We start from the raw sequence: 18,400 nt of genomic DNA on the forward strand, positions 1-18,400 counted from the left end.
AATAATAATAATAGAAAAAATAATACTCCCTACTCTCCAAGGTTAAGGACAAGATTCTACAACCTCAACTGTCCACACACAGAATCCAGAGAAGAAAGTAAATGTCACAGTATTTGAGAAATTTTTAAAATAATCTAAATAATGGTAAACACAGTTATTCATCAAAATAAATAGTAAAGGCTGCCGATGCTGCTAAGTCGCTTCAGTCGTGTCCGACTCTGTGCAACCCCATAGACGGCAGCCCACCAGGCTCCCCTGTCCCTGGGATTCTCCAGGCAAGAGTACTGGAGTGGGTTGCCATTTCCTTCTCCAATGCATGAAAGTGAAAAGTGAAAGTGAAGTCACTCAGTCGAGTCCGACTCTTAGCGACCCCATGGACTGCAGCCTACCAGGCTCCTCCGCCCATGGGATTTTCCAGGCAAGAGTACTGGAGTGAGTTGCCATTGCCTTCTCTGAATAGTAAAGGCAGGTATAATCATATCTGTAAAACTATAAAATACCAGGCTCTGATCTTAAGTTAGCATTTTATCATCCTTAAGAGCACCAAAGAACACTCTTGAAAATTCAGGTCTAAGATTGGATTTTGTAACACTCACACACATTCTCAAGAGCATAGCCTAGCCCTCCCTGAACATGAATAATTATACCTGTATTGCCTTCATGTTGACACTCTTTAGATACTCTGAATAAAGCATCAAATGTTTTTCAGTTCTGAGGTCAAGATATTGGTCAGCATTTCACCTGACCTTTTAAAGAGAATATTCCAGACCAATTTTATTATCTTCTATGATAAAGGGACAGTCCTCAAAGTGGGGGCAGAGATTTTCATTAATTACATCTGAGTTAGACTTCTATTTTCAGCCTATATTCCAATTAGCAGTTAAGTACAAAGGTTTATGGGTTAAGAATCCTTGCAGAAGTGCATCCAGGTGCCTTTAGAGTCTGTCTAGAAGAGGAGGTGGGGAAGGGGAGGGGTGGGGGCAAGATAGAAATGATGGGCCTCTAGACTATCCTGAAAGGTTTAAATACAGGAGCTGTGCTTTCTCTCTTTTATTTATTTATTTAAGCTTTGAAGTGTGTTTGAAGAAAGAGTATCTTTACCTCAACATTCAAAACAACAAAAATTTCAAAGCATACACTTACCCGTATGTTCTCAATGACTGGAACATCAGATTCTAAGGGATCTTAGCACTAATGCCCTTAATTGGAGCAATTTGACAGGGATTAAGGGCCAATATGACTTAATATTTTTATTAATAGTCTAGATGAAGGAACTCAGATTATAGTCTCATATTTCTAATTAATTTAGGTATGGTCACCAACCAAAGTGAAAAGCAAACTGATAAATTACATGAAGAATCATTCAGAAATATGATGAAGTTTATCAGCATTAGGATTTGGGGCCAAGAACAAACACATCATATTGAAATAGAGAAGGGATATACAGGCAATGACAGTATTAAAAAAAACAATCATCTATCCGATAAGAAGGTAGTACTAGGTTAATAGTAGTTGGCTATATTAATAGCAGTAATGTAAGAAGCTACTTTATTTGACATTGGACAGGCTCTAACTAGAGTATTCCTTTTGATAGTCTCACTTGAAAAGTTTATTGAAAAGGTAAATAAGGACTAGTGAAGAACACAAAATACTAAAGTATTCCTATGAGAAAAAGTTGAAGTATTTACCTTGAAAAAGAGATGACTATATGGACAAATTACTGTGCTCAAAGGCTATTAATAATTATAATAAATTGTTCTGCCTTAAAGAGGACTGCCAGGTATGAGGGATATATATAAATATGGTCAGATAATTTAATTTACTATAAGTAAGCCATTTTGATAATGAGAAAAATTTTAAATACTAGAATATCCAAGTGGGAGAGGTTGTAAGACTTTTATCCCTAAATAGCTTTTGCAGTAAAAAAAAAAAAAAAAAAAAATGTATTCCCTGCCCTGGTTCACCTAGGCTATTTCACTGGTTTATCTTCACTTCACAAATACCCATCCAGGGATACTGGAAATGCCAAGGTTTCACCCTTGTAAAGCTATCTTCTGAAGTTCATGGATCTTTGTCATACTTTCCGTATGAAGTATGTTTCTTCCTGGTTCCACCTATCCTCTCAGCTCAGAATTAATACTACCCTACTAGTTCATACAGGTAAAGCACAAAAATCTTTGTTAGAAGAAAACATTTGGCCAAAGTACTTTGCAGTTCAGATGTACTACTAGGACAGTACTACTATTGCTGCTGCTATTGCTTAGTCACTTCAGTCTCATCTGACTCTTTGCGACCCTGCAGACTGTAGCCTGCCAGGCTCCTCTGTCAATGGGATTCTCTACGCAAGAGTACTGGAATGGGTTGCCATGCCCTCTTCCTAGAGATCTTCCTGACCAAGGGATCAAACCCAGGTCTCCTGCATTGCAGGCAATTTTTGTTCATAAATATATATTCTGAGGTTTCTCTTATATGTATATCTGGCTTGCTTGAAGGTTTTCCCAAGATCTTAAGGGCTAGATCCTGTGTTTTAACACCTCTAGATTTTTGTCTTTGTTTATTCCATAAATGTCCATCTGGCCTAGCATGCACCTTGATTTTTCTTGGCCCCTTTCCCTACAAGGTCCTCTACTGTCTCCATTTCTATAGACTCCTCCATGTAACCTGACTATGACAATCAGACCTGTCAGATACTACGGACGTCCGCCCATAGCTCCTCAGCACATGCAGTTCCATCTCATAGCCATACTAACAGTTAAGGCCAGAGGCATCAAATCAAACTCTACTCATGCTTACAAATTGCACTCACCACTTCTACCAACTCATCTTACCCAGACCCTGCCTGAGAGTCACTTTTTTTGGCCACAAGAGCTTGATTGGCACAGTAGGAGGCTCTGGTAATGCCTCTCAGGAGAGGTGGCCTTTAACCAAGTATGAATAGGTAAATAAATTGGATTTTATTCCCCAAAGGTAAGATAATTCTGAGATGTGTTCCACAGAACTCTGCTAGAGCTCTCCAGGTTCAGTCACCAGTTGCCTGCAGTGACTCATAATTACAGCTTATTGCTTCTCTGTCTCATTTTTTTCCAAAATAGACTAATGATAACACAAATACTTACCTCTGCCTCCAGGTGAACCAATCCCAAAATAATCTCTCTCCATATCTTTACTTGTGCTGTTTGTTATTGTCGTTGCTGTTTTTAATAGTATTAATAAAAAAAAAAAAAGAGAGAAAGAGAGAGACTTCCCTGGTGGGCCAGTGGCTAAGACTCAGCACTCCAAATGCAGGGGGCCCAGGTTCGCTCCCTGGTTAGGGAACTAGAACTTTACATGCCCCAGTTAAGAGTTCACATGCCTCAACTAGGAGTTCACATGCCACAACTAAGACCCAGGACAGCCAAATAAAAATTAAACATGCATGTGCGCGCACACACACATAGAGAAAACCTCTAATTAACATTTTAAGGAAGAACAAATACTGCTGATTTCCGTATATTCAGTGTGCTCACAACAAATGACTCACTATCACATTTGGGAAGATGGTATATATTCTCCCAAACAGACAACACTCAAACATTTGTTGTTCCTGGCAGCTCCAAGTGAGATTTCTTACAGAACACTGACTCTATGTTCTAGCATGAGAGGATGCAGACACAGAAATTCCCTGTTTTAAATACACTTTCCTATACATTTCAATATAGTGATTAGAAAGATCCTCTCCTTCTATTCAAGGAAAGAAAGAAATTATGTATTGTTCTTTGGCTTCTGATCATGCTATGTGACACTTTAGCAAACCCTGTACACAATGAATTCTATCATTTCTGCACATGTGGCAGTTAAATGTGCTCATTTGCATAAGTTATAACCATATACATAAGTAAAAGCATTGTTCGTGACAGTAGATCTGACTTTGGGGATACATATGAATTTCTAAAGTTCTAATGGATTTCAGCATTGACATTATGGCACAGAAATAAAACACTTCTTGCGATCATTCCAGGGATCCCAGATGGTGAACAATGCTACAATATTTCAATGGAAGGTAAAGCAGACTTACCCGAATCATCATGACTGAACATCTGATATCATGAATTGTATCATAGATCTTCTTTGAGATGTCCACAAATTGACTATCATCAAACACATCCAAAGAGTTTTTACTTAAGGCTTCCAAGGCAACATTGACTTGTGTTACAAATTCAGGAATTGCTGTTAAAATGAATAAGAAAGAGAAAATTGTCCTATTTGTATTTTCAGATTACTGAGAAAAGGAGAATCATATTGTTAAACACATATTTGATTAATAAACTTTCAATTATTTCTTTAAATGTATGAAGACAAAACATTTTGGCAGTATAATCTTGAAACTCTGAAATGTAAAGAGAATCAAAGCTAAGAAAGACATCTTAATGAAAATATTTTTAAAAGTTATATTTCTCCTTTATAGCATTTATCTTACTAAGTCTGGAACCATATTATCATTTTTTGTCCTATCCATTGTAAGCATAAAGAAATTACAAAAAAGAATTGGTGTGAATAACAGTTGGAATCGTAGAAAGATACTTTAAAAAAATTGAATTGCAAAATAGAAGAAAATTACATAAACCTACTAATTCTATCTCATAGAAATAATAAAAATACTTTAAACTTTCTTTTGATAAAATATTTCCCCCTCATCAAAACGATTAATGAAAAGAAATTGGTGACCTTATACATAAAACATTTCTATCTAAAATAAGAACATTGAATGAATGTAGAGATATATCAATCAGTAAGGCCAATCCATAGAATGTTCTTTTTTAATTAGGGTTTCAAACTGTGTTAGTCCTCTGTCACGTCTGACTCTTTGTGACCCCATGGACCGTAGCCCATGAGGCGCCTCTGCCATGGAATGCTCCAGGCAAGAATACTGAAGTGGGTTGACATTTCCTTCTCCAGGGAATCTTTCTGACCCAGGAACTGAACCCAGGTCTCCTGTGCAGGCAGATTCTTTACTGTCTTAGCTATCAGGGAAGCCAAGATTTCAAAAAGCATGCAAGCTAAGTCACTTCAGTTGAATCTGATGCTGCAAACCTATGGACTATATCCCACCAGGCTTCTCTGTCCATTGGATTCTCCAGGCAAGAATACTGGAGTGAGTTGCCATTTCCTCCTCCAGCGGATCTTCCTGACCCAAGAATGGAACCCATGTCTCTTAGATCAACAGGCAGGTTCTTTACAACTAGCGCCATCAAATAGTCTCAATTAAACACATTTCTACATCTTTGCTCCCAGCATCAGGGTCTTTTCACATGAGTCAGCTCTTCGCATCAAGTGGACAAAGTAATGGAGTTTCAGCTTCAACATCAGCCCTTCCAATGAACACCCAGGACTGATCTCCTTTAGGGTGGATTGATTGGATCTCTTTGCAGTCCAAGGGACTCTCAAGAGTCTTCTCCAACACCACAGTTCAAAAGCATCAATTCTCTGGCACTCAGCTTTCTTTATAGTCCAACTCTCACATCCATACATGACTACTGGAAAAAAACCATAGACTCGGCTACATGGACCTTTGGTGGCAAAGTAATGTCTCTGCTTTTGAATATGCTGTCTAGGTTGGTCATAACTTTCCTTCCAAGAACTAAGTATCTTTAATTTCATGGCTGCAATCACCATCTGCAGTGATTTTGGAGCCCCTCCAAAATAAGGTCAGCCACTGTTTCCACTGTTTCCCCATCTATTTCCCATGAAGTGATGGGACCGGATGCCATGATCTTAGTTTTCTGAATGTTGAGCTTTAAGCCAACTTTTTCACTCTCCTCTTTCACTTTCATCAAGAGGCTCTTTAGTTCTTCTTCACTTTCTGCCATAAGGGTGGTGTCATCTGCATATCTGAGGTTACTGATATTTCTCCCGGCAATCTTGATTCCAGCTTGCGCTTCTTCCAACCCAGCATTTCTCATGATGTACTCTGCATATAAGTTAAATAAGCAGGGTAACAATATACCACCTTGATGTACTCCTTTTCCTATTTGGAACCAGTCTGTTGTTCCATATTCAGTTCTAACTGTTGCTTCCTGACCTGCATACAGGTTTCTCAAGACATAGGTCAGGTGGTCTGGTATTCCCATCTCTTTCAGAATTGTCCACAGTTTATTGTGATCCACACAGTCAGAGGCTTTGGCATAGTCAATAAAGCAGAAACAGATGTTTTTCTGGAACTCTCAATTTTTTGATGACCCAGCAGATGTTGGCGATTTGATCTCTGGCTAATACTTAGTTGAATGACAAAGAATGTTTCACAGAGTAATTATGGTAATATAATACAGAACTGAGTTTTGAACTCTGTCAGAATGCATAATTTAAACTCTAATTACTAGACCATATCATATGGAGGAAGTTTCTGCTCCATGTGAAGTGGCAGGATAAAGGAAGACTAATTTTTAGAGTCATAATTCTAAACCTGGAAGATATAATTGCTTTATCCAATACAAAAATATTAATAAATATTATTTTTATTTTTTCCTACTTTCAAATCCCTATCTTCATGTATGGCATACCATCTCTTGCAATCCTACCTGCAATGTTCTTGATATGGGGGAATGTTGGTAATATACATGGGTAGTCATATTTTGGGGCTTCCCCAATGGCTCAGTGGTAAAGAATCTGCCTGCAACACAGGAGAAGCAGATTCAATACTTCAGTTGGGAAGATCCCCCGTAAATGGCAACCCATTCCGGTATTCCTGCCTGAAAAATCCCATGGGCAGATGAGCCTGGAGGCTACAGTCCAGTGGGTTGCAAAGAGTTGGACACAACTGAGCATGAGCACAAGGCATATTTTATTTAGTACCTTCTTGCCTCCACCTACTAAAATGTATCATCTGTAGCCTAATTCTTAGTTACTATACCCACCAGGGTATCCATTCTGCTTTTCTTCTCTGTCCATTCTCTAGGTGTGAAAAGTGAAACAGAAAGCCTTTCAATCATACCCAACTATTTGCAGCACCATGGACTATACAGTCCATGGAATTCTCCAGGCCAGAACACTGCAGTGGGTAGCTGTTTCCTTCTCCCAGCCATCTTCCCAACCCAGGGATTGAATACAGGTCTCCTGCATTGCAAGTGGATTCTTTACCAGCTGAGCCACCAGGGAGGCCAATCCAATAAAAAGAAGCTCCTAGTTGGGAATTCCTTAGCAGTCTAGTGGTTAGGACTCTCCTATTTCACTGCTGAGGGTCTGGGATCAATCCTTGGTCAGGTTCAGCAAGCCATGCAGTTATGCAGCATGGCCAAAAACAAACAAAAAAAGGGAGAGGGTGGGGGGACACCTGGATGCATATGGCAAAATATAGCTATTAAACATTACATTCATTAAAATTAGTTTTTTTTAATTTTATTTTATTTTTAAACTTTACATAATTGTATTAGTTTTGCCAAATATCAAAATGAATCCACCACAGGTATACATGTGTTCCCCATCCTGAACTCTCCTCCCTCCCCATACCATCCCTCTGGGTCGTCCCAGTGCACTAGCCCCAAGCATCCAGTATCGTGCATCGAACCTGGATTGGCAACTCGTTTCTTACATGATATTTTACATGTTTCAATGCCATTCTCCCAAATCTGCCCACCCTCTATCTCTCCTACAGAGTCCATAAGATTGTTCTATACATCAGTGTCTCTTTTGCTGTCTCGGACACAGGGTTATTGTTACCATCTTTCTAAATTCCATATATATGCGTTAGTATACTGTATTTATGTTTTTCCTTCTGGCTTACTTCACTCTGTATAATAGGCTCCAGTTTCATCCACCTCATTAGAACTGATTCAAATGTATTCTTTTTAATGGCTGAGTAATACTCCATTGTGTATATGTACCACTGCTTTCTTATCCATTCATCTGCTGATGGGCATCTAGGTTGCTTCCATGTCCTGGCTATTATAAACAGTGCTGCGATGAACACTGGGGTACACGTGTCTCTTTCCCTTCTGGTTTCCTCAGTGTGTATGCCCAGCAGTGGGATTGCTGGATCATAAGGCAGTTCTATTTCCAGTTTTTTAAGGAATCTCCACACTGTTCTCCATAGTAGCTGTACTAGTTTGCATTCCCACCAACAGTGTAAGAGGGTTCCCTTTTCTCCACACCCTCTCCAGCATTTATTGCTTGTAGACTTTTGGATCGCAGCCATTCTGACTGGTGTGAAATGGTACCTCATAGTGGTTTTGATTTGCATTTCTCTGATAATGAGTGATATTGAGCATCTTTTCATGTGTTTGTTAGCCATCTGTATGTCTTCTTTGGAGAAATGTCTATTTAGATCTTTGGCCCATTTTTTGATTGGGTCATTTATTTTTCTGGAGTTGAGCTGTAGGAGTTGCTTGTATATTTTTGAGATTAGTTGCTTGTCCGTTGTTTCATTTGCTATTATTTTCTCCCATTCTATAGGCTGTCTTTTCACCTTGCTAATAGTTTCCTTTGATGTGCAGAAGCTTTTAAGGTTAATTAGGTCCCATTTGTTTATTTTTGCTTTTATTTCCAATATTCTGGGAGGTGGGTCATAGAGGATCCTGCTGTGATGTATGTCAGAGAGTGTTTTGCCTATGTTCTCCTCTAGGAGTTTTATAGTTTCTGGTCTTACGTTTAGATCTTTAATCCATTTTGAGTTTATTTTTGTGTATGGTGTTAGAAAGTGGTCTAGTTTCATTCTTTTACAAGTGGTTGACCAGATTTCCTAGCACCACTTGTTAAAGAGATTGTCTTTAATCCATTGTATATTCTTGCCTCCTTTGTCAAAGATAAGGTGTCCGTATGTGCGTGGATTTATCTCTGGGCTTTCTATTTTGTTCCATTGATCTATATTTCTGTCTTTGTGCCAGTACCATACTGTCTTGATAACTGTGGCTTTGTAGTAGAGCCTGAAGTCAGGCAGGTTGATTCCTCCAGTTCCATTCTTCTTTCTCAAGATTGCTTTGGCTATTCGAGGTTTTTTGTATTTCCATAGAAATTGTGAAATTATTTGTTCTAGCTCTGTGAAGAATACTGTTGGTAGCTTGATAGGGATTGCATTAAATCTATAAATTGCTTTGGGTAGTATACTCATTTTCACTATATTGATTCTTCCAATCCATGAACATGGTATATTTCTCCATCTATTAGTGTCCTCTTTGATTTCTTTCACCAGTGTTTTATAGTTTTCTATATATAGGTCTTTAGTTTCTTTAGGTAGATATATTCCTAAGTATTTTATTCTTTCCGTTGCAATGGTGAATGGAATTGTTTCCTTAATTTCTCTTTCTGTTTTCTCATTATTAGTGTATAGGAATGCAAGGGATTTCTGTGTGTTGATTTTATATCCTGAAACTTTACTATAGTCATTGATTATTTCTAGTAATTTCTGGTGGAGTCTTTATGGTTTTCTATGTAGAGGATTCATCCCAAAACAATGAATTTCACCTTTTTCTCAAGCGCACATAGAACCTTCTCCAGGATAGATCACATCCTGGGCCATAAAGCTAGCCTTGGTAAATTCAAAAAAATAGAAATCATTCCAAGCATCTTTTCTGACCACAATGCAGTAAGATTAGATCTCAATTACAGGAGAAAAACTATTAAAAATTCCAACATATGGAGGCTGAACAACACACTGCTGAATAACCAACAAATCACAGAAGAAATCAAAAAGGAAATCAAAATTTGCATAGAAACTAATGAAAATGAAAACACAACAACCCAAAACCTGTGGGACACTGTAAAAGCAGTCCTAAGGGGAAAGTTCATAGCAATACAGGCACACCTCAAGAAACAAGAAAAAAGTCAAATAAATAACCTAACTCTACACCTAAAGCAACTAGAAAAGGAAGAAATGAAGAACCCCAGGGTTAGTAGAAGGAAAGAAATCTTAAAAGTTAGAGAAGAAATAAATGCAAAAGAAACAAAAGAGACCATAGCAAAAATCAACAAACCAAAAGCTGATTCTTTGAAAGGATAAATAAAATTGACAAACCATTAGCCAGACTCATCAAGAAACAAAGGGAGAAAAATCAAATCAATAAAATTAGAAACGAAAATGGAGAGATCACAGCAGACAACACAGAAATACAAAGGATCATAAGAGACTACTATCAACAATTATATGCCAATAAAATGGACAACGTGGAAGAAATGGACAAATTCTTAGAAAAGTAGAACTTTCCAAAACTGGACCAGGAAGAAATAGAAAATCTTAACAGACCCATCACAAGCACGGAAATTGAAACTGTAATCAAAAATCTTCCAGCAAACAAAAGCCCAGGTCCAGACGGCTTCACAGCTGAATTCTACCAAAAATTTAGAGAAGAGCTAACACCTATCCTGCTCAAACTCTTCCAGAACATTGCAGAGGAAGGTAAACTTCCAAACTCATTCTATGAGGCCACCATCACCCTAATACCAAAACCTGACAAAGATCCCACAAAAAAAGAAAACTACAGGCCAATATCACTGATGAACATAGATGCAAAAATCCTTAACAAAATTCTAGTAATCAGAATCCAACAACACATTAAACAGATCATACACCATGACCAAGTGGGCTTTATCCCAGGGATGCAAGGATTCTTCAATATCCGCAAATCAATCAATGTAACACACCACATTAACAAATTGAAAAATAAAAACCATATGATTATCTCAATAGACACAGAGAAAGCCTTTGACAAAATTCAACACCCATTTATGATAAAAACTCTCCAGAAAGCAGGAATAGAAGGAACATACCTCAACATAATAAAAACTATATATGACAAACCCACAGCAAACATTATCCTCAATGGTGAAAAATTGAAAGCATTTCCTCTAAAGTCAGGAACAAGACAAGGGTGCCCACTTTCACCCTATTCAACATAGTTTTGGAAGTTTTGGCCACAGCAATCAGAGCAGAAAAAGAAATAAAAGGAATCCAAATTGGAAAAGAAGAAGTAAAACTCTCACTATTTGTAAAATTAGTTTTAAACTATTTCCTCAATCACATATACCACAGCTCAGGTGCTCAATAGGCATAATCAGTTGAGTCACTCAGCTGTGTCCAAATCTGAGACCACATGGACTGCAGCATGCCAGGCTTCCCTGTCCATCACTAACTCCTGGAGCTTGCTCAAACTCATGTCCATTGAGTTGGTGATGCCATCAAACCATTTCATCCTCTGTTGTCCCCTTCTCCTGCTCTCAATCTTTCCCAGTATCAGGGTCTTTTCTAATGAGTCAGCTCTTCGCATCAGATGGCCAAATTATTGGAGTTTCAGCTTCAGCACCAGTCCTTCCAATGAATATTCAGGACTGATTTCCTTTAGGATGGATTGGTTGGATCTCCTTGTAGTCCAAGGGACTCTCAAGAGTCTCCTCCAACACCACAATTCAAAAGCATCCGTTTTTTGGCGCTCAACTTTCTTTATGGTCCAACTCTCATATCCATACATGACTATAGAAAAAAAGCATAGCTTTGACTGGACAGACCTTTGTTGGCAAAGTAATGTCTCTGCTTTTTAATATGCTGTCATAGCTTTTCTTCCAAGGAGCAAATGTCTTAATTTCAAGGCTGCAGTCACCATCTGCAGTGATTTTGGAGCCCCCCAAAATTCAGTTTGTCACTGTTTCCATTGTTTCCCCATCTATTTGCCATGAAGTGATGGGACCAGATGCCATGATCTTAGTTTATTGAATGTTGAGTTTTAAGCCATCTTTTTCACTCTCCTGTTTCACTTTCATCAACAGTCTCTTTAGTTCCTTTAGCTTTCTTCCATAACGGTGGTGTCATATTCATATCTCAGGTTAATGATATTTCTCCTAGCAGTCTTGATTCCAGCTTGTGCTTCATCCAGCTTGGCAGTTTGCATTATGTACTCTGCATAATAGGCAGGATGACAAAATACAGCCTTGACATACTCCTTTCCCAATTTGGAACCAGTTCATTGTTCCATGTATAGTTCTAACTGTTGCTTCTTTATCTGCATACAGATTTTTCAGGAGGCAGGTAAGGTGGTCTGGTATTCCCATCTCTTTAAGAATTTCCCACTATTTGTTGTGATCCACACTACCAAAGGCTTCTGAATTCTGTTTTGAGAGTGGCAATATGGAATGTTTCTATGATCAGAAAAACTTCTAATGGATAATACTATTCTCCAGTGGATTCTTTACCAGCTATAGTGTTCCATAGTGAAATTTCATTAAATGGCTTTCTCATTTTCAGTGAACAGAATAGCAAAGGCAAGGAGAAACCTATTTTGCCTAGGAGAAATAGCCCTGAGCCAAATTCCCACTAATTTCAATGTGACTCCCAAGGTATCAATATATTTCTAATCTGGGCCTTCTCCCTGAATTCCAGAACTATAGATTCAACTGCCCATTGTAAAATTCTACCTGAATTTTTAGTAACACCTCAAATCCATCTGTTGAAACCAAAATACCTGGAAAGCCTAATTTACTTCCACTGTTTTCTATTTTGGTGCCTGGTCATCCATGAAAAATACCCCGCTGTCTTCTTTGCCTCACAGTCATTTTACCCTCTATATCCAAATGTCTACCAAGTGTAATCTCCTCTAACCATATAAATATATTGTAAAGCCATTGCCAGTATAGCTCCACTGCCTCTAACCATCATTATATCTCCTGCTCGAGTGCTCCCCATAACCCTTCTACTTAAGATCTCATTCTTCAGATTCATCGTAAGTACTGACACAATCTTTTGGCAAAACAACTCAGTAATTAGTACACCAGTGTTTGTCACAAAATAGATTCTCAATAAGTTGTTTTATTAGTAAGTCATGTCACTACAATATTAAAAACTCTTCACTGGTTCCTGGAAACTTTCTCCCAAGTGTGTAGTCTGGCTCATAATAGATAAATAATTAAATGAATTAAGTTATCACATGAGTTAATGAGTGAATATATAAAAGTCAGACAAAAATATAAGTACAATGCAACATGTTCAGCTTGTATAATTTGGGTTTTGTTCATACTTGGTAATCTCCAAAAATATAATTATGTGGGCTTATGAGAACAGTCAGCATATTTAATGAGTTAATCTTTACTTTTTATAGTGTTGAGAGAAGAAGAAACTCTTAAGAAAATGTGTCCAGTTATTTCACATTTCCAGGTGCTGGAGTGAACAGCAACCACTCCCACCCCCAACCAAAACGATCACTCCAAAGAAAATAATAAAGCTCCTAATCACTTTGATATTCTCATCACTGAATCAATGGATATGAGTTTGAACTAAATCTGAGAGATAGTGAAGGCCAGGGAAGCCTGGTGTGCTGTAGTCCATGGGGTCACAAAGAGTCAGAAATGACTCAGCAACTGAACAAAAATAATATTAACCCTAAAGACATAGCTAAATGCAAAGAGATGTTGTACCAAAACTTGTGGTGTTTTATCACTGACAAAACCCTATTCAAAGTCTTCCCTACTAAAAAAATGTTTTTCTCATCAAGCAAAAAACTGTGCCATACAATAAAAATTTAACTTTATCCATATCTTCCATCTGTTACTAATCTCTCTACAATTTGAAACTGCTCTCATCATCTTCCTATGGAGATCTTGGCCAAAAAAAAGAGAGAGAGAGAGAGAAGCATAAAATTATGTAAAGGTCTAGTTTTCACTGCCATGTGAAATAATGTGAAAAAGATTTAGCATACTTTAAGGAAAATACAACATATTTATTATTGCAACATGATTTCATTTTAACTCTTCTAGAGGCCTCTTACTAATAAACTAATATTAGTTTCAATTAAAATGAAATCTTTGAGAAGCAAATGTTTAATTTCTGAAGTACAGATGGAAACTACTACTTTTTTTCACTCTAACAGCATAAATGAACTATTCAAAGCTGATATATAATACATTCCTCATTTCATTAGTTTAAACATCAGCTGTGGGTGTGCTTTATTCATACTATGGACATATGGTTGCTTGGATCAGAGTTGAAGTGAAATTTTTTAATGCTTTCAAGAAAATACAAAGTGAGTATAATTAAGTAGCCAGTTAATGGTAATTTAAAAGGAAAAGCAAATTGACAAAGCTATCTCAAATCCATAATCTACCTAAGTTTCAAGAGAACAAGGTCTATACATAATATACCATTGTGTTATACAATCATCGATCAAAGAGAGGGACACCTTAAACAAATTCACTCTAATCAATTGAAATGCCAGGTAGAATCAACTGTTCTGAACTTTGGAGTGTAGATTTGTTAAACAAAAGTGGCCTTTGGGTCAATATCTTGTCAGCTTCAAACTTAAAACTACCTTGTCTATTTTATACTGCCAGATTCAAAGCCAGCCCTGAACTCATTAGAAGTCTGTACTGTCTCTACCAACTTTATTCAGAATATACAGAATAATCATATCCATTGAGTGCTTACTCATCTTGACACTGTATTAAGCATTGTATATGCATTGTTTCATTTAATTCTCACAGCAGCTCTCTAAGGCAGAAACTATCTGACTTTGCGATGCCATGAACTGTAGCCTCCCAGGCTCCTCTGTCCGTGGGATTTACCAGTCAAGAATACTAAAATGGGCTGCCATGCCCTTCTCCAGGGGATCTTCCTGACCCAGGGATCAAACTCAGGTGTCCTGGATTGCAGGCAGATTCTTTACCGTCTGAGTGACCAGGGAAGCCAGTATAATGCTATCTTGATTTGACTGATGAGGAAACTGAGGTCAAACAGCTGATAATTGAGACTTCAGAGCTTGCTCTCTGAACCCCAAAGCTGCACTGCCTCCTTTTGATAAGTAAAATACTTTGGGCTTCTTAATCTCAGTGTTCCTGGGAAAATTAATGTTAATTTTCTGGCAATAGACCCAATTTCTCCCAGACCTTGAGTCTCTCTCTGGTAGTAACTCAAGAATATTTTATCCTTTCTCAATTCTTGCTAAATTTATTATGTGCTTTTGAAAGCAGGTGAGGGCACATAAATATTGGATTAAGTAGGTCAGAAAAAAAATTTGAACTCATTATAGCTAATCATCTCAAATGATGTCACTAAATTATGTTTTCTATCATTAATAAAATGCAGATTAAAATATTTCTAATTATACTATTATCTTTGAAAATTACTAATGATAGAGGAATTTGGCTTTGAGAATTCACATAATGCTAAGTCATCATTTCTTTACATTATGCTAAGTGGGAAGAAATGAATAATAACAGAAAGTGCAGTTAAGCATATGCATGACTTCTATAAATATTACATACTCTTAATTTTTAAAATTTGTAGAACAAACATTGATTATCAAGGCTCTTTGTGCCTCACACATGACATATCTTAAAAATCAATAACCAGTGAGAATTTTGCTTTTCTTCAAATGAGAGAATCAAGGATCAGAGTGAGTGCTTTATGTCACATCACACAGTTAACAAGAAATTTAACTGACTTCACTGTTGACTTCACATCTACATTTCAAACATGTGGATTGGCTAAAACAACAACAACAACAACAAAACAAATAAAAAATGAAATAGCAAAGAGAAAGACTGTTGTCATGGCTTCATGATGCTGATACTTTTTCTCCCCTTTGGCAGAAATCTTTGCTCTATGAAATTCTGGATCACTTAATTAGCCTGAGTGTCCAGCTTTGGGTATCACCAGCAATGAAAGGACTTAGCTGTTTTCCCTAGATGTTAGTCTTGACGTTTCTCAATAATACATTAATATTAATAAATGATATTCATTTATTTAGATGTTTTAGGAATTATTCATGACTACTTAATGTAAAATTTAGCTCTGTCACACTTTTTCTCATATCCTTTTCAACTGTGTTAACATCATGTTAATTGGTTAAAGGAATGTAACTATTTAAAGACTATTTAAGTCTTTAAAGTTGCACCTGTACCAAGTAATGTTCTGTGATGTCCATTGCTCATTATGTACCACATTAATTTAATGGAATTAACACATTGTCTCTTAAAAATTTTTGTTAGTTGTTTCTGTATATCTTGGAGGTGGATGAGCTTAGAGGTGGATCCTCTACGTTTCACTCAAACCTTCAAAATAACTGCAGCTTCAAATGACATCTTGACTGCAGTGTCATGAGACTAGGGCAGAATCACACAGCTAAGCCACTTCTGGATTCCTAATTCTCAGAAAATGTGAAAGATAGTATTTGTTGTTTTAAGCTGCTAAATTTTGGGGCAATTTCTTTTACAATGGATAATTACTACACTAAGAGACTGGAAAGGTCTAAGAGAGTACATTATTTTTGCCCATTTAGGTTCATTCAGATGGAATCATACTGTATATATTGTTTTATATCAAGTTTCACTTGGCATTGAGGCTACGAGATTTAACTCACATTGTTGTATGTAGGTTAATTTTGTCTTAATACTATATAGTATTCCATTGTACAACTATATCACATATTTATTTACCCATTCTATAGGTAATGGTCATTCAGATAATTTCCAATTTGAGACTTTTATACATAGTGATGCTATGAACATACTGTACATCTTTTGGTACTGGGATATGTATACATATTTTCAGGGAATTTACATACATATTTCAGGGACTATACCTATCAGTGTAATTTCTGAACCATAGAATATATTTTTGTACCATATTAGTAGACACTGACAGTTTTAAAAGTGGTTGAAATACATTTTATTTCTATCAACAGTGCTTGAGAGTTCTAGTTGTAATGATAACACTTTTGGCATATTCCGGCTTTTACATTTTAGCCTTTCTATTCTCTCTTTCCTTTTAATGTGTGAGTCAGGTGTGTGTGTGTGTGTGTGTGTGTGTGTGTCTGTGTCTGTGTTCTATTGGTTAAGCTTCTGTATTGCTTTCAATTTTTACCTACTCTCTTGCTGTTTTTGAGTTTTGAATGGTTTGAATTTTCCTCTTTTAGAAATACTCATCTTATCTATTGCTCAAGATCATTCATTAACCACTTGAATTTCTAGTATCAAGAAAAACACACACAGGAAGAGTGAAAGAAAAATAAAGAAGTAAAGGTGCACTATGGTCTGTATCTCTAGCCAAACACAGTGTAGGAGGTATCTTGGGTCACAAGAATAGGGAAATGTGAAAATTAATAAACAGAAGCTTTCTTTAAAGTGGATCTGGGAGTCCAGAAGGGGCAGTTCTCACACCCTATCTCTTGACATCAATTGTAGACTCAACAGGAAGAGACATACCTTTGCATTTCTTAAAGGAAGAAAGTTCCTATTTTACTACCCAGCAGGTTGTTCGTTATTTAGTCACTAATTCCTGTCTGACTTTATGACCCCATGGACTGTAGGCTGTCAGGGATTTCTCAGGCAAGAATACTGGAATGGGTTGCCATTTCCTTCTCCAGGGGATCTCCCGGACCCGGGGATTAAATCCACATCTCTTGCACTGGCAGGTGGATTCTTTTCCACTGAGCCACCAGGGAAGCCGGGTAGGAAGAAGAAAGACATTCTCCTTGCCTGGCAACAGCCCAGCCAATGAGACACTGTCATGACTCTGCCAATGAAAAGCCACTACACTTCAAACTCCCAGTTTCCTCCAATGGATATTTTTTTTTTTTTTTTTTAACAGCCCCACCGAACTCTTCCTACTCTATAAAAGAATATTCCTCTCCTTTGTTTTCCAAACCTGCCTGTGGTTTACCATAGATTCCATGTCCTGGGTTGCAATTCTTTGCTATTATTGAATATAACTATTTTGCTGGTGAAATACTTGACAATTTCAATTTTTAGGTAAATAGAAATGCCTTGTGGAGAAAAAAAGAATCTTTAAAGATGCTAAAGTATATACATAGAATTTGAAGGTTTCTAGTAGGAGAAACATTTTTTTCTAACCTGTGGTGGTGAGGTAGTCCTTCACATGCGCTGGGGATTTGCTGGGTGAGAATAAAAAGAGTTAATCTCAGCTCCCTAAACTCCAACTCTCCAACATGTCCAGCTGTCTATGATTATATGTCTGAATACAACCCTTTTCTTAACTCTACCTGGTAACTTTCTACCCACTCTTCACATTTAATTTAGATGTCAGTTTCCCTGTGAAACATTCCCTGATCACTAGCCCACCCAAGCCTCTGGCTGTGTTAGGCAATCTTGTCTCTTGGACTTGCTGATACTTCAGACATACATTTGCTAAAGATGCTATGTCTCTAACTGTATGTATTTTCTTATACTCAGCCACAACTGCCAACAAAGGTCCATCTAGTTAAGGCTATCATTTTTCCAGTGGTCATGTATGGATATGAGAATTGGACTGTGAAGAAAGCTGAGCACCAAAGAATTGATGCTTTTGAACTGTGGTGTTGGAGAAGACTCTTGAGAGTCCCTGGGACTGCAAGGAGATCCAGCCAGTCCATCCTAAAGGAAATCAGTCCTGAATATTCATTGGAAGGACTGATGTTGAAGCTGAAACTCCCATACTTTGGCCACCTGATGTGAA

At 37.4% G+C, this 18,400-nt stretch overlaps 1 protein-coding gene across 4 annotated transcripts in view; it reads right to left on the reverse strand.

Moving 5' to 3' along the window:
- The window catches only part of CTNNA3 (catenin alpha 3), a 1,910,358-nt gene that overhangs the window by 378,570 nt on the left and 1,513,388 nt on the right, over positions 1 to 18,400 (reverse strand). For all 4 annotated transcript variants that reach the window (XM_027530426.1, XM_027530429.1, XM_027530428.1 and 1 more), the window contains one exon: positions 4,055 to 4,206. In XM_027530426.1, the coding sequence (XP_027386227.1) occupies positions 4,055 to 4,206 (152 nt within the window). The remainder of the gene's footprint in view (positions 1 to 4,054; positions 4,207 to 18,400) is intronic.

Source organism: Bos indicus x Bos taurus, chromosome 28 (genome assembly GCF_003369695.1).
Source record: "Bos indicus x Bos taurus breed Angus x Brahman F1 hybrid chromosome 28, Bos_hybrid_MaternalHap_v2.0, whole genome shotgun sequence".
NCBI classification, from domain to species: Eukaryota; Metazoa; Chordata; class Mammalia; order Artiodactyla; family Bovidae; genus Bos; species Bos indicus x Bos taurus.